This window comes from Phascolarctos cinereus, unplaced genomic scaffold, assembly GCF_003287225.1.
Source record: "Phascolarctos cinereus isolate Bilbo 61053 unplaced genomic scaffold, phaCin_HiC Scaffold_2;HRSCAF=192, whole genome shotgun sequence".
NCBI lineage: Eukaryota > Metazoa > Chordata > Mammalia > Diprotodontia > Phascolarctidae > Phascolarctos > Phascolarctos cinereus.
Window position 1 is genome coordinate 41,356,501 of NW_027555625.1, and position 22,377 is coordinate 41,378,877.

Genomic DNA, 22,377 nt, shown 5'->3' on the forward strand with positions numbered 1-22,377 from the left:
CTCTACTAGACTTGACATTCAGGAAGGCATAGGTTCAAATCCCCACACTCACAAGCTGTGTGATCTTGGCCACCTCTCTGGTCCTCAGTTTCCCCCTATGTAAAATGAAGGATGGCCTCTATGATTCCTCCAGATCTGAACCCACCAGTCTATGGCAGAGAAGCTTCTGGTTCAACCCACCTTCCATGTCTTATTTCACACCGTGCCCATTCATACCCTTGGGCCAAAGAGGTCTCCAGGCCCTTCCCAGATCTTGTCCCATGCCCAGGAAGAAGTCCTTCCTTCCTCCGTGTCCCCAGCCACTCTTTCCATACCTCTTAACTTGTAGTAGATAGAATTCAAGGCAAGGCTCACCCCAGACTATAACCTCTTTGGGAAAGGGAATGGTATTGTTTTTCATCTTTTTAGACCCAGCCCTAAGTATGGTGCCTTTTAATTCTGTCTATTTCATAAATATCTGTTAGTGCCTGAGACTATAAAAAGCGAGATAAGACCCCAGGCTCATGGATAGAGCCATGGGCCCTGGAGAAAAGAACACTAGATATATAGAGAGAAAGCCTGGGAGTGCCCCTTATTAGCCTTGGGACCACGGGCAACTCACTTTACATCTAGGAACCCACATTTCCTCCTCTGTCGCTTGTGAGGATTGGATCAGATGATGCTGATAACAGCAACTACCACTCAAATGTTATACATATAGTCTTTTTTTTTTTTCACTTTTTGGTGAGGCAATCAGGGTTAAGTGACTTGCCCAGGGTCACACAGCTAGTGTCAAGTGTCTGAGGCAGGATTTGAACTCAGGTCCTTCTGCTTCCAAGGCTGGAGCTCTTATCCACTGCACCACCTAGCTGCCCCACTCATATAACATTTTTAAGGTTTGCAAAGCACAGTACAGATATTTTCTCATTTGAGATCCTCATGAAAAGTATGATACTATTATTTTACAGGTAAGAAAACTGAGGCAGACTTGCCCAGGATCGCAGAGTTAGCCAGACTGTGAGGCAGAATTTGAACTCAGGTCTTCCTAACACCAAAGCCCTAACACTTTAACCCAATGCATCCCCTCATTGCCAAGGTCCCTTTCTGTTTTAATAAGCTATCCTCCTATGAATTTACGATCCAGTCCAAGGTAAGATAAGCATACAAATAACTATGATACAAGTATAATGACATGCATACAGTAGGTGCTTACTAATTGTTGGCTTGGAATGGATTGAAGGGAAAGAAGAGACTTTGAAGCTGGAGTTTACTCTAACAACCAAAGAGAGAGCATGGGCTTCTGGGGGTGGGTTCACAGAGCTGCCCAAATCCCTGATTTCTGTGACAATGAGAAACTCTCCTTGGATGTGTCAGAAGAACCGAAAGATGAAGCCACGTGTGAACCAGTTCCTAAAAGGAAGCAATTTTCTAATTCAGAAGGCAGAGCTGAAGCCACCTGAGCTTGCTTGGAGGGTGCATCTGCACAGGCACTCAATAAATACTTACTGAATTAACTGCTAATCTCAAATTTTATCTCTGTTACACAGAACAAGTTAAAGCTATTGTTAGCTTCACCAAGAAGCTAAGCTTCTTTTTCTTATTTCTCTTGACCTTGGTCTCAACAGCACAGATGGTCTTAATGATGATAATGACATTGATTAGCATTAGAATCAATCAGTCCAGAAGTATTTATTAAGCACCTACTGTGTCCCACTAAATTGTAAGCCCCTTGAGGGCAGGGACTCTCTTTCGCCTCTTTTTTCTATCCTCAGCCCGTAGCATACTGCCCGGCACATAGTAGGTGCTTAATAGATGTTGGTTGTTTGAGTGATCAGTTGCCAGACCCAGAGGAGAGGGGATTCGCGGTAAGATGTCAATAGAAAAGCTCACCTCCGATTTTGGTGGTTGTTGGTTTGGGTTTTTTTAATCTTAAATTTTTTTTTCATTAAGTAAAGGCAATGTGATAGCTTGGGAACAGAGACTAGAGACATATTAGGAAAGGTGAACATAAGCTGGAGAAGACATGGTGAAAGCCTCTTTAAACCTCAAGCCCATACCGGGCCTGCATCCTCAGACCTGGCTTGGAACATTGGAAGAAAGGTACGCATCTAATCAGAAACAGCGACTGAGGAGTCTGGAACGTTAGACAAGTGACCGCTTCTGTTAAGTAAGAAGAGGGGGAAAAGGAGGTAACGACAAGGAGAAATGACAGAGCTCCCCCAGACAAACAGATTTCTTTTTAAAAGGTCACAAAATCAATACGCTGACTCCTAGCACCAAATCCAAGGTCACAACCAGTATGACCTCACAAAAAGGGGGGCCCGTTGGACTTATCGCATCGCTTTCTAAAACAAAGATTTGTCTTTGTCTAAACCCGGCAGGCAGATGTGGGGGGGGGGGGCGATAAGATTTTACCCGGAACGTGCTCTTCTGTAAAGTAGGAAAATACACGTGCTTATCGAGTGGGTGGAAGGGCAGAGCCCCGTGGAGAGGCTGGGAGCTGGGAACAACAAGGCCTGACCTTGGCCCCAAAAGGGCTGTGCGTTTGCTGCATCCAGTGACCTAGATGGCGAAACAGAGTGTGCTCGTTAGCTAATTCAGTGTGCGGATGACACCAGGCCAGGGGAGGCGACTGACACCTCCAAACACGAGCGCCACCGTTCCATTTTGGTGTAAACTGCAGAAATGGTCTGACAAGACCAGAATGAACCGGTTTGCTGAAGCCAGACACAGAGCATTCTAAGCAGACAGAACGTCCAAGGGCAGGCTAGGAAAGGAGAGGCTTCTTGACAGCACAACAGGCCGGGTTCAAGGCAACAGCGGGATGGCAAGTGCGCGGATCAGGGTGGTTCTCCCTGTGTAGATTAACTTGAAATCGAGAGGCAGGGAAGGGCAGGGGCAAGGGCAGTGATCAGCTCTGGAGTTAAAGCACACTGGTTAGAACCCTGGCGTGGCTGCCCAGTATCTGGGGCACTGACGAGGAAGTAACACGTCACTTCTCTCTAGGCCTTACTTCTCTCCAGGGTTAATCTAAGTGACGCCAAAGGCCCTGTCCAGCTTTTAATCCTATGATCCGAGACACTTCTTAACAGGGCATTGGGAGGGAAAATTATGATCCCCCAAACTCCTTTAGTCCTGATTTGTAGGAAGCATGAAAATATTTCCCTTTGTCAGCTTTCTCTTTTGTTTTGAAAGAGGAAAGGAGGGAGGGAGGAAAGAAGGAAGGAAGGAAGGGAGGGAGGGAGGGAGGAAAGGAGGGAAGGAGAAAGAAAGGGAAAAAAGGAGGAGAAAAAGGAAGGAAAGGAGGGAGAAAGGAAGGGAGGAAGAAAGGAGGGAAGGAGAAAGAAAGGGAAAAAAGGAGGAGAAAAAGGAAAGGAGGGAGAAAGGAAGGGAGGAAGAAAGGAGGGAAGGAGAAAGAAAGGGAAAAAAGGAGGAGAAAAAGGAAGGAAAGGAGGGAGAAGGGAGAGGAGAGGAAGAAGGGAGAAAGGAAAGAGGGAAGGAAAGAAGGAAGGATGGGACAGAGGGAGGGCTGGAGGAAGGAAGGGAGGGAAGAAGAAAGGGAGGAAAGGAGGAGGAAAAAGGGAGCAAAGGAGAGAGGGAGAGAAGGAGGGGAAGAAAGGAAGGAGAGAAGAAGGGGAAGAAAGGAGGGAGAGAGGAAGAGGGAAGGAAGAAGAAAGGGAGGAAAAGAGGAGGAAAAAAGGGAGGGAAGGAAGAACGAAAGAAGGAAGGAAGGGAGGGAGGGAAGGGTGGGAGGGAGAGAAGGAGGAAGGAAATCTCCAAGCTTTTGAACATGAAATCAAACAAATATGCCTCTTTCAGTTAAAAGCTGAACCTTATCCACCAAGGATATAATCCCTCACTCTGGAGAGACTGAGTCACTTGTCTCTAGCTGGCATTTCTACCACATTTCAAGAGTCTTATGAGTTTTCTAAATGAAGCTACAAAACCTTCCAGAAAGACAGGTATTAACCCCTTGGGGGAAGCATGCTGCTCAGGGAGTGAGTGGGGAAATTAGAAAAGCAAGCTCAGGAATCTCAATTATTGCCACAACCACTTAGCCTCCTAAGTCTGCTACCAAGCCCAAGGGAAGCAAACTACCTCTTTTTGTGAGGCCCTGACACAAGAAGGTATTTAACACTTGGTCCTGGTACAACAGTATGAGAGATTTCTCATACTCCAGAGATTTCATGGGATTTCATGGGATTTCTAGCCAGGAACAATCTTAGAAAACATTTTGTCCAAACCCCTTATTTTACAAAGAAGGAAAATGAGGTCCAGAGGTGAAGAAATGACTCATCCAAGGTCACACAGTAAGTAGCCAGTTTAAACCAAAGTCCCCTGACTCCAAACCCAACGCTTGTTCTCTGGAGTGAAGTGACGTCCCACCTCCGGTTGGGACACAGACTCCCCGGGCCCCATCTTTAGTTTCTCCTCAGGCGTCCGTCGATGGCAAGTGTCAGTACCTGAGCTTGCAGCTGAGTGGACACAGCTTGCTGGTCATTCTCCCGAAGGGTCAGCTTTTTCTGCAACGCCATTAACTGCTCCTGCAGTCGGCCCTTCTCTTCCTGGAGCTGGGACATGGACTCCACCATCTTCTGGATCATGGGTAACTGGTGGGCCCCAGGTAGGCCTGAGCACTTCCCGCTGCCAAAGAGCCTCCCACCTGTAACCAAAAGGAGCATCAGCTGGGGCCCCCCACCCCGCAGGGCTCCCTGGGGCAGGTAAAGGGCAAGGGTGGCTGGGCCAGTGTCAGGGGGGTTCAGCCAACGGCTCAGCGTTATCACAAGCTTTCCTGAGCAGCTCAAGTGACTGGTCATGAGATCGATGGAAATAGAAATGAGGACGTCAGTGGAGAGATCTAACGGGGAGCCAGGATGCCTGCCCTGGGAAGCAATTCAGAATGGAAGCCACACTACAGACACCACCTCCAGATGGACTCAGGGAGGGAGCGTGGGAGCCAGGGCGGGGAACCTGCCTGACAGAAAACTACTTTAGTGGACAGCTTGAGGCTCTCCTGTTCCCTGGTTCAGTGTGACGAGGGGCACGAGGTGGAAGGAGGAGGAAGCAGAGCCTCCGTGATTCTCTAGACATCGGAGACGTGCGAAAATGTTTCCTAGGAGGGACCTCGGAGGGCGTCTTGTCATTTTACATCTAGCAACCCTGCCATTTTACAGATGAAGAAACTGAGGCTCAGACAGAGAAAATGGGTGGCCCCAAATCTCACAGTAAACTAATGCCACAGACAAGACTCAAGCCGAAGGCATTTTGAGCCCCCAGCCCAATACCCTCTTCACTCTCTGCACCTTACTCAGCGTAAGAAATGTCTTTATTATACTCTGAGCTTTTTAGGAGCTAAGAATGAGCACACTGATGCCCCTTCATCACTGTGTGGGAGTGCAAGTGTTCAAGCCTCAAAAAAGATTCTTCTTGGTTACCGAAAAACCTTCGCCCAAACAACTCAGAGAGGAAGGAAAGCCCAAACATTCCTGGCAACAGAGGCGAGCCAAGCTCATCCTCATTTACGGAGCCCCAAGGGAAGTGGCGACCTGCATGGGAGGGGATGAAGTGGAAGTGGGTGTGTATGCCATGTATGCTCGTCTACCAAAGCAACAAAGAGGAAGAAAGACAGAATGATAGGTTGAGACACAGAGGAGGGACACATTATGCCAGGCTTGAAACAGCCACACCCTCCCCATGATGCTTCCTCCCCACGCACCAGAGCCCAGTGGAATGCACAGAGTGACCACACAAGCATGTGAAGGTTATAAATACCGAGCTGCCCCTGTGCCTCAGGCCGAGGAGGAGATCCTCTCCCACTGCCTCCCGCATTCCTGTCACCAGGAGCAAGAAAAGAGAAAGACAGACAGACACAGAGACAAGGCCCGTGATATGTCCATATGATCTGGGATTTCCTCCCTCCCCGCCTCCCACCACCCAAATAAGTCCAACTGGTATTAAGGTACCCTGAGAATGGAGAAAGAGAACCCCTCTGCCCCAGGATCAGCAGCAAATGGGACAGCTGAGTGTGGCAGATGCAGAGAGACAGGGAATGTGAGAACAAGGCTGTCACTTTCCACAGAGGTCTGCAACATAAGACAGAGGCAGCCAAAACCCAAGAATGCAATAATGAAGTGTCAAAGAGAAGCAGCTTAGAGCTGAGGGAAGCCCTTCCCCATCTCCAACCTCCATGGGCAGCCCTCCCTCCCTCCCTCCTCCTCCTCCTCCTCCCCCCTAAGGTTCACTCGTATCTACAAGCTGGCAAAGGGTGATTCCAGGCTGTTGTGAACAAAGCCTTCTCTTAGACTAAAACCACATTCCTCTATGGAAACTACAAACCAAATGTGAGCTTCCATATCATTGCTGAAAAGCCTCAGCTTAGAGAAGGGGAAGGGAAGGAGGGCAGATCGCTCTTGGAGGAGAAATAAAGGTGAGGAGGAAGTTTTCAGGAAAATATACCATAAACTCAAAAGGACTGAGTCCATAGAAAAGGAGAGAGAGGAGAGAAAGAGACAGAGACAGAGAGACAGAGACAGAGATGGTAGAAAGACATAGATTATGAAAAGAGATATAAGGGATAGATGATAGATAAGATAGAGAAATAGAAAGGTAGAGGAAGATAGAACACTAGATTAATAGATGAAAGATGAAAGAGATAGATGATAGAAAGATAGATACAGAAACGGACAGATATAGATATGAGATACAATAGAGGGATAGAAAACAAACTGATAGATATAGATATGAGACATAGATAGATAGATAGATAGATAGATAGATAGATGGATGGATAGATGGATGGATGGGTGGATGGATAAAACATCAATTAAGCACTTACTATGTGCCAGGCACTAGGCTAAGCTCTCAAAGAAAAATCAAGCTCAGCAGTTCCTACCCTCAAGGAGCTTACATTCTAATGGGGGCATACCACACATAAGGAAAGAATGGAAAGGGGGCAGAGGCCACCCAGGCAGGGCCATGTTGAGGACACTGTGGGAAATTGTGTGGAGGCCTGGGCCCTGGCAAGATAAGGCAAGCAGAAGAAGAGGGTGGGGGCCAAGCCCTTTGTGAAAACATTGCCCAGTTTTAATTCTCTGTAGCAGTATTTCCCTCACACCAGACCTTGGTGAAAGTGAAGACCTCATTCCCACCCAAAGGCAGAGATGAGGCTACAGTTTGAACACTTGTCTCTTCTCCTTCAGAACAGAGTCTGCCCACTGCTGCAATGTGTTTCCCTCCAGTTAACATTCCCTGGGTGGCTAAAGGTTGGCAGGATGAGGGGGTCAATGTAACGACTTGGCTCCTGCTGAGTGAACTTGACTGGGAGTTTCTGAATGTCTCACGCATGTAGAGAGCTCACAAACCAAAATCCTCCTATCTGTCCTCGAGAGAGGAGGTTAGAAGAAATGATGGTCTAGAACCTTCGTGCAAAGCTCCATCCAAGGGAACCATTTCTAAGCTCCAGAGGACCCGTGGGACCCTCTCCCGACTCCTCCTAAACTCCCCTGCCCAGAACTTCGCCCAGGACTTCTACTACATGAACATTGCATGAGGTGTTGAAACTTCCAACAGATCATGAAACTGGGGCTTTGCATCAAGGACAGATCATTCCATAGCCATTCTTGGCCCAAGCTCTTCATATTTTGTTCTAAGGGTTTGGTCTGACCTCTGTATACTATACCTGGCCAGCTGTTTGGCAAGGGGGTGAGGAAATGGCAGAGTCAGCCAGGAACAGCAGCAGCAGCAGCAGAAGCAAAAATAATCTCGAGGGCACTTGCAAGCATAAGAGGGTTTTCAGGGGTAGATGAGCAAAGCTTTAGCAATGAGGAAGATCATGAGATCAGACCCGGTCCAAGATAAAAAGCAGAAGGGAAGAAGGTGAGAGGAGCACATAGTGAACCAATGGCTAGGTCCCTTCCCTTCACAGAAGCCTCCCTCCCATCAGGGACCGGATTCAGGAGCTGCCCTCCCAGCCTCTGGTCTCTAAGTAAGGTCTGCTTAATGGGGCACCCCAGGCTGAGGCTCCAATCCATTCCCCTACTAATTTGCTTTTTTTTTCCTTTTCTTCATCTGAATCTCCCGCCTCTCCTAAAGCCCTGACTCTTTCTGTTACCACCTCCAGCTCCTCCCTTCGCCCGCAAAACACCCCAAGTCGGCATTCACAGGACAGACACAGCTCAGAGGAAGCCGATAGAGCGAGAGGGGAACCTGGGGAGTGGTTCCAGCCACTGTACCTGGGCAAGTTCAGACACACAGTTAACCTTGGCAGAAAGGAGAAAGGAAACAATCCACCGAGCCCTGACTTATCTTTTTGCACACTTTCTGCCCAGTTTCCTCTCTTGGGGAGGATGCTCCCTCATATGTAAACACCCTGAGCTCCCTACATTCCTCCTCCCTGCCCTGACAGAAGGAGCCAACAGAAAAAAGCACAGCCAGGGCGGTCAGACAGTCATCATAGTTAACCTACCATTATTGCCTCTAAGACCTCTCCAAAAAGGGGAGGGGGACACAGACCCTTCCTTCCACTCACAAGGCAGCAAACACATCATGGGATCACTGATTTAGGGCTGGACGGGACCTCAGCGACCATGCCAACCTAATCCTCTCATTTTACAGATGGAGAAGATGAATCCCCTCTCCAGAAGGTGAGTGACTTACCTAAGGTCACGCAGCTAATAAATAGTACAGCCAGGATTTGAACACAAAGCCTCAGATTCTAGACCCTGTGCTCCTTCTACAGCAACAGGCTTTGTCTCTTTTGCCTGACTGGCCCAGAGATCTTTCACAAAGTGCTAGAGATCAGAGGAGGGGGATGAGGTACCTTTCACAAGCAAGAAACTGTATCTTTGGGGCTACCATTCTCTCCTCCTCCCTACAAGAACGCAAGGCAAGACAAAAAACACTGAAACTCAACCCCAGGGCTCAGTCACTGAAGCCGGCAATCACCTGGTTACAGGTGGGGAAGGAGAGTGGGGGGGGGGCAGGGAGCAAAAGGTTATATAGCACAGGCAAAGAGTTTCTGAAAAGTGAGGGACCAGGAGCATTCGACTTAGAAGGAAGGGATTAATCAGATATGTCTGGAGTTTCAGCCTGGACTGTGCAAAGGCGGGAAGAGGAGCGGACTTCGGGGCTGATCATAGCATGACCTTCCTGCTCCCTGCGGGTTGCCAAGCCAGCTACTGGCTGCTTTCGGAGCTGCCCCTGCCTCGCGGCTATTCTCTGGCCCCTTCCGCTATTTACCTGGTTTCTCAACATTCATGGTGTGGGCTTCCTTTGCCTGGGCCAAGTCTCGGGCCCGCTTGGGGGCCAGGGCCGGCCTCTTCTGCTGCTTCTCCTCCTTCTTCTCCTGACTCTTGCATGCACACACCTTGTCCTGCAGTGCCTGCGGCCAAGACACAACCACAACTCCTGTAAAGGGCATTGCAACACTGGCAACAGAGATGCCGCAGCCTGGTGTCCTCGATGCCAAAGGGACGAGGAGGAGAAGGAGGAGGAGGAGGAGGAAGAGGAACCTCAGGGTCATTGAGAACCCCCACTCCAGTCACCCAGTAAGATGGTCAGGTGTCTGAAGATTCTCAGGTTACCCAGCACCTCACAGCAAGCATGGCAAAGCTGAAAGGGCCCCTGAGGCGATCTGCCCCGACCAATTCCCTCATCTTGACATGGGAGGGCACCTAGCTCAGGCAGGCATGGAGAGGGCACAGCATTATCTGTGAGGCCAACACCCACCAAAGTACTACTGAAAGCTGGGGAGGAACCTCAGAGGTCACCGTGTCCAACCCCTTTGTTCTGCAGATGAGGAAACTGAGGAAATGGTGACTGCCTAGGGTTACAAAGCTAGTAAGGGTCTGAAATAGGATTAGAATTCTTGTTCACTGTTCGGTAGCTTTTCAGTCCTTTCTGATTCTGCAAGACCCCATTTGGGTTTTTCTTGGCAAAGATACTGGAGTGGTTTGCGTTTCCTTCTCCAGCTCATTTTACAGAAGAGGAAACTGAGGCAAACAGGGCAAAGTGATCTGCCCAGGGTCACACAGCTAGGAGGAAGTGTCTGAGGTCAGATCTGAACTCAGGAAGTTGAGTCTTCCTGACTCCAGGCCCATCGCTCTGTGCATCATGGTGCCCCCTAACTGCCCTAAAAAACAGGATCTGAACCCAAGTCCTCTTGACTGCAAGCTCAGCACCTCTCCACTAAGCCATGTCTACTTGCAGTATCTGCTTGGAGCTCATGACTACTCTATGACTAAGGCTCTTTAGATAATCTTATCTCCATTTTATGGATAATTTGCCTGAAGTCTGAAAGGTTAATTTACTTTCTCTGGGTCTCACAGCTAGTGAAGTATCAGATGTGGGATTTGAAACAAGGCCTTCCTGACTCCATGTCTCATACCACATGCACTGCACGTGGCTTCTTTTTACAGAGAAAGGAAGGTCACATTGCTAGGACATGGAAGGGCCAGGCCAGCTGATGTATTCCCTTGCAACCACAACACAGCCTTCTCTGTAATCAAAATTCAAGAAAACAACCGTCCCAGAACTGCAAGGCTAGAGGAAGGAGGTTAGCAAGCAGCTCCTGGCCCTCCAGCACCCTCCTTCACTGCAACAGTGCTCCCCCCCATGTTCTTTCAGCTCTCGTTGAGGACCCCTCGTGACTTAGATCTTTCTGTGTAAGGCCATTCACAGAGAAGCAATCCTTGGGTGCTTTTGGCTCAAACTAACAGCACCCAGGCCTTCCCCTCTATGACACAGTGCCGTTTCCCTTTAGTGGTCACTTTATAGAGGACGAGTCAGAAGCCCAGAGTCTTCTGGTGGGTTACGATGGCAGAGCAAGGGCTACTTACCAACTACCCAGCCTGCTGCCCCCACTACAACCCACCACCCAAGCTTGGTGTGATGCTCCCAAGACTGCCAAGAGATCAGGCAAATGCCACGGCCTGGTGACAGCACCCTGACTTGTCAAAGGCACTTTGGAAAGGTAGCCACAGTGAAAGATAGCAACAGAAGGAGGGATGGAAGAAAATAGGGGGGAAAAAAAGATAATGAGCTGCAGTGGACAGTGGGGATCCCCTCATGAAGGGATATTTATTTTCCTGTCCAGAAACTGGCAAATATGGAAAATGGGAGCATGGTGAAGATAAAAAGGAAAGCACAATTTTAAAAGGACAAGCTTGGGCATGAAATAGTCTGTACTTGGAAAAATGATGGCACTCTATTGATGGTTAATAATTATGCAGCACTTCAAAGTTTGCAAAGCACCTCATAGAGTTTATCTCATTTGTTGTTATTACTCCTATTTTACAGATGAGGAAACTGAGGCAAACACAACTTAAGTGACTTGCCCGGGGGTCCCACAGCTAGGAAGTGTCTGAGGTAGGATTCAGACTCAGGTCTTCCTGTCTCCAGGGCTAACACTGTACCCACTGTGCCACCTGGCAAGCTCCAGGACCATTCAGTCCCAGAAAAAGTTAAGTTGTTGCTAGTGGCTGAGGGTCCTCTGAAGTTGATTTCTGCCACCTTGAGTCTGCCAGAATGACAGCTATTCACCATCTTGTCTCAGATTCCCCAAGAAAGAGTAGGCTCTCACAGGAAGGCACTTCTGATCTGAACGTACCCCCCCCCCCCAGTCCTTGGCAAACCGGCCAACTTCTACTCCTCTTGTGCTGAGGAAGGTAATGAGCTTTAGGTCTCCAGCTGGACCTCTCGTCCATGATCTCAAAGCACGTGAAAACATAAGAAGTTTTCCCAGGAGCTAGAGAGGAAGTGGATTTTTCCAGACTTACTTTGTATCAGAAGAGAGGCCCAGAGGTTAAAAGCTCAGAATTACCCAAGCAACTCAGAAATGGAAATTGGAAACAGATTTTGCTGACTTCCAAGTATTCCCTTCCAACCACAACACAGCCTTCTCTGTAATCAAAATTCAAGAAAACAACCGTCCCAGAACTGCAAGGCTAGAGGAAGGAGGTTAGCAGGCGGCTCCTGGCCCTCCAGCACCCTCCTTCACTGCAGTAACTCCCGGCAGGAGCATCAAAATCGTTTCCCTAACCTTGTGACTGCTTGCCCAGACCAGTCTTTCCTCAGACATTACATAAAACAGGACAGGGTTCTTGCTGTCACGTCCCTATTGTTTCCCTACACAAGAACACCCCAACACACCTTTAGCCATAAAGGATTTCAAAGAAGAGACATTGAGGTGCAAAAACTACTTAAACAAACTTCAGAAATGGTACCTCGGAGCCAACAGGAGCTTCCTACCCTCAGTGACCTGCTCAGCACTCACAGTAGAAATGAGGAAACTGTGCTTCACCCCTGGGCTCATACCCCCATCTGGCTTTTTATTATTATTATTATTAATGATAATGATGATGGTGGCTGGCATTTATGTAGCATTTTAAGGTTTGCCAAGGGCTTCAACTCATTTATCATTACTGCTACCCTCTGAGATAAGACACTATTCTCATCCCCATTTTACAGATGAGAAAACTGAAAATGGTTAAGGGACTTGCCCAGGGTCATAGCAATAATAACAGCTCACACTTATAGAGTGCATTAAAGCTTGCAAAGCACTTTTATATATATATATATATATATAATTATTATAGTAACTATATTATTTTCACTTGAGATCCTCACAACAATCCTGTGAGTCTGGGGGATGAGATGCTATTATTTTTTGCTAATTTATAGGTGAAGAAACTGAGGCAGAGAGAGGCTAATCATGGAGTCACAGAAACTGGTACTTGAAGCAGGATTCAAGCTCAGGCCTTCCTGCTTCTGGGTCCCAACACTCAAGCACAGGGTAACAGAAGTCTTTGCACTGGTTTTATGCACACATGACAGCTTCCCTGTGTGTTTAAACCAGTCAGGGAGATAAAGGGATAGGATCAGAAGGGGCCTTCATTTTATAGAGGAGGAAACCAATCACAGGGCTAGCAGGTGGTAGGGCCAGGGACTCTTGACTCCCATTATCAATAATAACAAGCATTTATACAGCGTCTTAAGTTTGCAAAATTCTTTGCCAATATTACCTCATTTAATCCTTGCAACAAGCCTGTCAGGTAGGTGCGCTTATTTTCCCCATATACTTGATGATGACAATATCACAATAAATAGTTAACATTTATACAGCACTTATTTCAATCGAATTTTTACACATGGGGAAAGTGAGGCTGATGATTAAGGGACTTGCCCAGGTGACACATCTAGGAAGTAGGTGAGGCTGGACCCAAACTCAGGTCTTCCCAGCTCCCAAGTCCAGCACTCTCTTCACTGAACCACAACCCCTCCAACACACTGATTCCCACAGCAAACCTCTATGCCTGCAAGGGAAGGGAGCCCAAAGGGCCAAGAAGGCCACTGCCAGATCTGCCATCTTCTCTCAGGAAGAGGTGAGAAGGGTGAGAATTCTCACTGGCCTACAGCACATGAAACCCTTTTCTATCTCTTTTTACAGCATTTTGGGCAAGTTTTGGAAATGAATCAAAAAACATGGAAGAATGTATGAATGAACCCCGATGCGACTGGCCAGGTTGCTCAATGCTACCTATCCTCCCCGAGGTGTGCCCATGGAACTCAGCAGAAATGACGGACAGTCCCATTTTATTGTGTTCAACACCTTTGTCAGGGAGAGGTGGAGAACCTTCTGTCATCTCTTGTTAGATCTTCATAAGATATCTTAATAAGGCAAATTGCTTCACCTGGTGCAGGCTCCCAGGGAGGATATGTGCTAAGGATTCAGGCAGGAAGACAGATCTCAATCTCTCCCCTGATAGCCCTTTCCCCTGAAATGCTTACAGTGGACAGAGCCCATCCTCCTCCCCCTTTCTTCAGAAGACCTGAGGATTTCATCTCCCTCAGAGGTGAATCCTTACCTGGACAGTCAGGTAGAGTCTCCGAGGGCTCCCAGGACCGGACCAGTCCACGCTGAGGGCTCGGCGCTGAGCCGGAGTTGGTCGGGTAGAGGTCTGGCCTGAATCCTCTTCACTGCCACCAAGGGTATCTTTACTGAGCCCTTTCAGAAAATAAAACTTGAGTTAAAGAGATTTCACCAATCAATCAATCAGCATTATTTTAAAGTGCCTACTCTGTGCTAGGCACTGAGTGTCTAAGCACAAAGCAGGAAACGGGTCCTGTGAATGACCTTCCAAATACAGAAGCTGACATTGAATGTAATCTTGATGTCATGCACCATGCCCTGGTTCCCAGCCCCACCATCAGCCAGGTGAGCAAGGCTCAGTCATTGATCTTATGTGGCTACAGGGGATAAGTGGTCCAGAAGAAGAACTGACTGAAGACAAAGGAATGATTCTCTTTTTAGGGGCAGCTAGGTGGTACAGTGGATAGACCACCAGCCCTGAAGTCAGGAGGACCTGAGTTCAAATCCAGCCTCAGACCAAACACTTGCCATGTACTAGCTGTGTGACCTTGGGCAAGTCATTTAACCCCGACTGCCTCACCAAAAAAATAAAATAAATGGTTCTCTTTTTGGAAAACATTCTCAGCAGGCCATGGCTTTTTCCTTGGTGCCATGATTTCCTGGAGCTTGGCTATTCCCTTTGTGGGCTTTCTAGCCATTTCCCTACCTCCCCTTCTCGCTTTCTTATATTCAGCCCAGTTTAGTTGCTTGTTAGGACCCTAGAGAGGGAGAAAGAGGATAGGGCAACACCAGACCCCTTCTGCCACTGGTTAGCAGGTCTGCTCAAAGGGAGAGGTCAAAACTCCTGCGTAAGTTGATTAACTGTGGGTTTTAGTTTCAATTATCTCATCTATCCTCACCCCCTAAGTGTACTACTGATAACACTGAGCTGAACATCTCTCAGATGGAAATTTCATGCCTGATTCCTAAGACCTCTCTGGCCACTCATTAAAACAAATGCTTGCTGTGAAGCCTCAGTCTCAGCTGTCTTTTTTTTTTAAAAAAAAAAGCCCTCTCTAATAGTCTAAAAAAAGACTTCACATGCTTTTTCAAGTCTCACCTCTTTGTTCCCTTGGCCTAAGGTTTGCTGAGAAGGAGCTGTCTCCTTGCAGTGAGAGAGCTGAGTGGTACAACTATGCCTTCTAGCCCGAGAAACACCGTCCTGTTCTAGCTCAGCCCATAGGAGGTCTGGCCTTGCCCTGGGGTGATCAAATGGGGTAACTTACGTCAGGTGCTTTGCGAATTGTAAAGCACAGTATAAAAGATGAGAAGTCATCATCATCACTAATATTTTTCCTAGGTCCAAAGGAGACCAGGTCAGTTTCCAGGCCACACTAGGGGTTGGAGCTAGCCTTAAAGCAGATAAAACTAACGATCAGATTGGTCAATCTGATGGCCTTTTCTGAGTCCTCACCCTGTCTTAATCCTGTCTCCCCAGAGTGGACAATAACATTCTATGTTGCCCCATAGTGAATGGGGACCTCCTTCTTGGGAAGGTGGGAAACCTTAGTCTCATCTCTGGGATGTGAAGAAAAATGGAAACAGATACGGAGGAGCTAGCCTTTGAGGTAACTAGCATTCAAAGAAACCTCCCAAGGAACTTTTCTTTATCCAGCTTACTAGCAATGGCAAGGACCATCCCCATGACGCCCAATTTCACTTAAGACGCCGTGAAACAAAAGGATTGATTCCCAACCACCCAGACAACAGCGGCACTAAAAAGTCTTTCCTTCTCTCTTGCTCCGCGGCCAAAAATAAATAAATACACTGAACGTAAGGAGGGTTACCTAAGCCGGGCAAGAGAGCGGAGTCACGTGCAGCTCTTGATTCCAGACAATACTGCCTTTAAAACTCCACCAGACTATTTAGCTGACATCTCGATAGCCCTTAGTCAAGTCCCCCAACATCAGTAAAAGGGGAAGAGCTCAAACGAGCTGCCGGATGAGTCTGAGGCTCCGGCAAGCAGACGAGGTGAGCCACACTGGGACTTCCCCGTTGCCAGTCCCTTCGCGCTCCTTCCCAGGAAGTCCATTCCGGTGCCTGGAACTAAGTACCCTGGAGAGAGCTGAACACGGGAACCCCCTAGAGACCCCCAAACAGCCGCGGGATGTCCTGGACTGGTCCCCAAACACGACCTACTAACAGAGCTCCGAGCAGGATCAAATGTCACTAGCCTGCGAAGAAAACATTAGGCAGACACTTCACTTACCTTGTTTACGAGTCGGAGGGAGAAGAAAAGCTGCAAAACCAACAGCTTCCAGGTGACAGACAAAGGGGAACCGGTCTAGGGCCACCTGGGCAGCGCAGACATCACACCTTTTTTTTTTCCTTTTCCTTTTTTTTTCTTTTTTGCTATGGATTGTTAAAGTTTAACTTTCCTTTCAAGACTTTGCTTTGCAGTCAGAAAAAGAAAGAAGGACACCCAGATTCCCGGGGAGCCTCGGCTAGAGCTTCTGGGCAGCCAGTTGGTTACCCTGTAATTACCTGCCTGCTTATGACTGGGTTTAGGATTCAGTGGGAGACTTTAGTCTCATCTCTGGTATCTGGAGGAAAAAAAAAACATTTTAAAAATGCGGACTCACCAGTTCTCCACCTCCCCTGGCTGGCGTGTGGGAAAGGGCGGGAGCACGGGGAGGCGGGGCTGGCCATCACAGGATCCCCACTGTCCTGGGCACAGCTTCCTTTCCACGGGGCCCTGGCAGAGGGAGCGGTTCCCGGATTCCAGGTCTTCAGAGATGTAATCATGGCACGGGGTTCAATGGCCCACAGGCTCCTGGGGACCTGAGGACAAGGAGGAAAAGGATGTAGCAGGGGTGGGCAGCCTGGCTTCCCAGGAAGAGGCAGTCCAGGCCCCGATGTAGCTGCGTCCAAGAGGCTGGCTTCAGAACTGTCTGGTTCTTTTAAAATGTCCACACAGAAGAGCCTTCTGGGTGAGGGTCTGGGGACATGTCACCTGATCTGGGGACAGAGAACAGCTGAAACAGAGCTTCCCCCTCAGCCTCTAGCTGGGTCCCTCACCAAGTGAGCAGACACAACCAAACACCAGCGGGGGGGGGGGGGGGGACTGGGATTTAGTCCAGGCTCTTGTCCCTGAGGAGGAGGCCCTTCCTTGGTCACCGCCTGTTCTTTGGTCCTCATTTCCTCAGCTATAAAATGAAGGGGTCAGACTAGACGGTCCCTCCAAGAGGGCCCAGAAGGAACAGGGGATAAACCAATCAGTTAGTTAACATGAAACAATCTTCATTACCCTGGTTAAAGTGGACTCATCCCAGGGTGATCATCTGGGAAAAAAGAAAACCTGTTAGAAAGTATGCCCTGTCAGTCTCTGACTTTGCTGTGCCTCAGTTTCCCCACCACGGTGCCTGTTGGTGTGTAGGCATGCTTAAATATACAAACATGTTCCTGAAAAAATATAACTACTAACATTTCAGTAGTCCTTTAAGTTTCACTCAGCCAATCAGTCAATAAGCATTTATTAAGCACCTACTATGTGCCAGTAGCTCTATTAAGTGTTGTGAATACACAAAAAGAAAAGAGCACAATAAATCTGACCCTGATGGGAAGGAGTCCCAAGAACATGGTCCTGAGAGCCATGGGACCTTAGAACATGGCAGCCTAGGCTAGATGGGGCAGGTGAGCCAGCAGTCAGTTGGCTGGCATGGGGTTGGGAGTGGTGAGATGCCTGTCCACCAAGGGGAAGAATCTCACCCCACTCCCAAGATGTTGGAACCTGGGGCACAACCTCTTTTGTCTTATGCAGATTCTCATCCTTCCTCCACTTCTTCAACCCTTCAACGTGAGCACTCCCTCCATTGGTGCAAATTACAACCCATCTACCTTTCTTCATTCTAGGTGTCTCTTGCCCACATGGCTCCCAGGAATCTGAGTGCCTTCCTCCAGGTCTCTTAGCATCACTCAGGTACCAACACAGCCAGCGATCTGCCAAGCTGATACCCCTGGCTCATGCCACACAACTAGTCCCTCTCCTTTCCTAATGAAGTGCCCTGCAGCTACCTTTCACATTGCTTCTTGTACTCATGTAGTCAATGACAATATGCATAAACAAGCTCCACTCCCCACTTCATCTCCCCATTCTGGGTGACCACAAGCTTGATTCTTCAGAGACTGGGGCATTCTGTGATTCACAGCATCCAGCACTGGAAGACCAGCAAGGTTTATAAGATGTGTCTTTTGTTTCAGGGAGAAGCCGAGGAATCAATATAAAGAGCTGGGCAGTTTCGCAAAGGCAATCTGGCCCATTCTTCTTGTCCTGTTCAATTCTGTGCCTAACGCACCATGGAGTTGCATTCCAGTCCAATCTAATCCAATCCAACCAACAGATATGAATTACTGGATAAAGACAGAGGTCCGTGCTGGGCACTGTGGAGACAAGCACTCAACAAAAACCAAAGGCTTGCTTTGCTGGATCTGTATGTCTGTGTGTGTGTGTGTGTGTGTGTGTGCGTGTTCAAATGATCCAGTTCAACGGGGCATATATCACAGGCTGAATTCCTCTCTTGGTTGGTTTTTCCCCGTGCAGATCATTATGCCGAACCCTTTTGAATTACTGTCAATCCCATACAAGAGGCTGAAAAATGTTGCAAGGTTTGATGCAAACAACACATCTAGAACACCTCACTGTGGATAGCAGTCCTTCTTAAGCTGGGAATCGTTCATACTTCTACAAATGCCTGTAGAGTATTGTTTGCAGAGGCTTACACATTCTCTTCATGTATTTTCCTTAAGGATACCTTGGATACATATGTAAATTATTCTCATAAATATTTTATAGAGACAACAAAATAAGCATACGGGCTGGTGGTGATTAATGTCCTCTTGGCAGCCTTTTCCAGTCATGATTCAGTAGGGTTTTTTCCCAAAAAATGTTTGGCATCTTCCCCACTTTCCCATAACCTGAGAATGGATATAGCTGTTTGTGCCATCTTTCTTTTCTTCCATGTAATTTCTGCTTCTCAGAAAGCACGCTGGGAGATCATGACATTGGGGCCCAACTGGATTCTGTCACTCCTATCACTGATGGAGAAACTGGTATATTCCATGACCTCCACATCTGTTTTGTTGTTCATCTGTTTGTTGTCCTCTTTTCAGCTTCATCTTTAAATGCTCTTGAATGACCAGGCTTCACTGGGTCTCATATCCAGCTTTCTGCAAATTCAATTTTTCCCCCTCCATTTCTTCTGTTTCCCTCCATTTCATGAGGTGATGCTGCTCAAGACATTCTATCATTGTCCTCTGGAAGAATTACTGATCCTTGTCCACACAGCAGCTAAAACCACCTTATGAGGTTACTGCTCAACTGAAAACTTTCAATGGCTACCTGTTATTGCCTCAAGATAAAATGCAAACCTATATGTTGGTTGTGAGGATCAAATGAGATATTTGTAAAGAGCTTAACACAGTATCTGGCACATATAGATGCTAGCTAATACTATTATTAACCTGTCAGACTAATGTAATGGGGTTTCCATAATGGAGCATACCCAGAGCTGCCTTGCCTACTTTTGTAGTCATGGATGCTGGTTGAGTACTGAAGACTTTGGAATGACAAGACACTCTCCTCATTGGCTGCAGGAAGGGCTGCTGGATTGTGGAGTTGTATCTGATCCTTCATGACCCTGTGGACCATACTATCCAGCAGGTTTTCTTGGCAAAGATACTAGAGTGGTTTGCCATTTCCTTCTCCAGTGGATTAAGGCAAGCAGAGGTTAAGTGACTTGCCCAGGGTCACACAGCTAGTGTCTGAGACTGGATTTGAACTCAGGTCTTCCTGATTCTAGGCCCAGTGTTCTATCCACTGAGCCACCTAGCTGCCTGCTGGATTACTAGATCTTTAAAAGAGGGTGACCAGCCCTCACTTTCTCTCTTCCTTTTTCTTCTGTAGATCATGTCAGGACTGTTCAAAATTCTCCTGAGAAGGGTAGAAGAGAGGGGCTAACTTTCCCCCAGAGAAGCAGCATGTAGAAGGCTTCCACATGGTAGCCCGAGTAGGCTAAGTGGGGACACTGGCTACATTTGTCACCATGAGCTTCCTTCCCTCAGCAAACATGAGAGAACAGTAATTCCAAGATGGAGGTATCCAGCCCTGGAGGTAAACTGGTAAATTCAAGAGTTCTAGAGGTACTGGGTATCTTGGTTGATATTGACTACCTTCAAGGGAGTTTCTTCAACAGAAAGAATGAATTCCAACAGGGGGAGGAGCTCAATGCCTGGCCTGACTTGCCAGACGACATAAACCTGGAACCAAAACGTTTGGACAGTGCAAAGTCAAGGTGAAAGGTAAAATGCCTACTCACCAGTTCTACAAACGGCAACGTGTCTTGGTGTTCTATGTATCACTTTCCCAAGAAAGTATGAGTTGTCATAAAACACTATATCCTGTTTTAAGTCTCCGTCCAGGCAAACCTGTGAGTTTCTGTTTTTAGCATTTCTTTAGTGTAGAATAAATAAGTAGCTACCCCACACCTGATTCATATTGTACACCCAAGTACCTTTCCAGACCTCCCTTTTAGGGGGAGACCCTCAACACAAACAAACCTAAGCCTTAAGCCATTTTCACTGGACTCTGAGATGAATCTGTAAAGAACCAAAAAGTGTGAGAAAAGAGCTTAGTCACTCTCATTACAGATCCAGCAACCCCAGACTGAATCCAGTCTTCATCGGCCTGGGACTAGAGCCGAAAGGGGCCCCTTTAAGGAAGAGGGAGAAGGTGCAGCATCTCAACTCCCTCAACCCAGCAGCACTTACGGATGAGAATTTAAGGCCCTTCCTATTCTGGCTCTATCTTGCCTTTCTAGCCTTATTTCACATCAATGCCCTTTTCATATTCCCTATTTCATCCAAATTAGACTGTGTGCTGCTCACCAAATTTGTCGTTTCATCCTCTGCCTCCATGCCAAGCCTTCCCCATACCTGGTATAAGCCATTATGTCAGCCCCACAAGTGAAATGAGGGTTCAGTAACTTCATCAGCCTCTCTCTCCCAGAGTCCACTCATGTTCCAACTCAAGGACACTTGGGCACTCTGGGTAGCATGCCCCAGGTCAACTCCAAGACCCCTAGGAGCCTGGGAATTCTGGGAAGTCTTCCTAACCACCAGGGAATTGATTCCTAAATTCTGGCTTTCCATGGCAATGCCTGTGGGTGTGGCAAGGTGGGTTCCATTGTGATGCCTCACCTCAGAATTCTTAGCTTCCTTTTCAAGCCTCAGCTCAGGTGCCACCTCTTCCAGGAAGTCATCTCTGATTCTCTCAGTTGTGCTCTCATCCCTCTTCAAATTAACTTGTATTGACACTATATTTGTCATCACCCTAGTAGAATGCAGGAAAGGGGCCATCTTATTTTCACCTCTGCATCTCCTCAGTCTAACAGATGAAGAGCTGGAGTTTAATAAATGTTGGCCTACACAAAGTCAGAGCTCAATAAATGTTGAATTGAATCAAACCAAGGGAAAGGAATAGCTAAAAAGCCAAGGGAAGGGAGGGAAGGAGGGGACCTGTGGGATAGCTCAGGTAAAGAGAAGTTGGACCAGGACACTAGGGTCAAACCCAAACAGAATGGGGGCCACTAACCTGTAGATCTAGATCCCTTCGGGCACAGATTGACTCAGAAAACCACAGGTTTACATTATCTATGTTTTACTGTATTTTTTTGTTAAGTATTTCCCAATTACATTTTAATCTGGTTTGGCTGTGCTTGAGTTTTCACAGCCAGTGTGAGCTGGGCCATTTATTTAACGCCTGAGATTCTTTCCAACTTTAGAGCTGTGATCCGGGTTACACTCTGATTAAATATGGGTTTTCCACTGATATACAAGCTGACTAGAAAGGAATGAGAGAAAGGGAGGGAATTGGCATTTATTAAGCACCTACTATGTGCTAGGCAATGTGCAAAGTACTTTACAAATATTCCCATTTGCTTCCAAGTAGATGCCTTTTATATCCCCATTTTACAGTTAAGGAAACTGAGGCAGACAGCGGTGAAGTGACTTGCCCAGGATCACTGAGCTAGTAAATGTCTGAGGCTAGATTTGAACTGGTCTTTCTGACTCTGGACCCAGTGCTCAATCCATGTAGCTGTCACTTTACAATCATCTGGTTGTGTGACACTGGGCAAGTCATTCCCCCTCCATAGAATTAGAATAACAATTGAAATGATAACAAATCCCAGGTTGCTGTGAGGCTCAGATGGGTTTATATATGTGAATGAGCTCTGAAAAGTTCAGGATACTACTGAAATACATCATTAAGAAGAGAAAAGATAATTAACACACACATACACACACAGAGCTGAAGAACCAGGGTCTGAGTTCCAATTCTACTTTTCCTAGCTATATGCCAAGGGGTAAGTCAATTCACCCAAAATGGGATTCAACTTAAAGACAGGAAACCTTGAGTTCTAATTCTCACTCAAAGACACAGCTTAGCTGTGTGGCTCTGGGCAAGTCACTCAACTCTCAGACTCAGTTTCCTCATC

The 22,377-nt window shown here is 47.4% G+C and overlaps 1 protein-coding gene across 10 annotated transcripts in view; it reads right to left on the reverse strand.

Moving 5' to 3' along the window:
• KIFC3 (kinesin family member C3) overlaps nucleotides 1–22,377 on the reverse strand; it is a 90,071-nt gene that overhangs the window by 34,669 nt on the left and 33,025 nt on the right. For 4 of the 10 annotated variants that reach the window (XM_020963628.2, XM_020963633.2, XM_020963627.2 and 1 more), the window contains 4 exons: nucleotides 16,468–16,666; nucleotides 13,842–13,981; nucleotides 9,217–9,358; nucleotides 4,443–4,642 (listed from right to left, as the gene is read on the reverse strand). In XM_020963628.2, the coding sequence (XP_020819287.1) occupies nucleotides 4,443–4,642; nucleotides 9,217–9,358; nucleotides 13,842–13,981; nucleotides 16,468–16,666 (681 nt within the window). Of the gene's footprint in view, nucleotides 1–4,442; nucleotides 4,643–5,751; nucleotides 5,805–9,216; nucleotides 9,359–13,841; nucleotides 13,982–16,094; nucleotides 16,251–16,467; nucleotides 16,667–20,767; nucleotides 20,992–22,377 lie in introns of those variants that run through there. The other 6 variants (XM_020963632.2, XM_020963630.2, XM_020963637.1 and 3 more) reach the window with 6 other exon arrangements.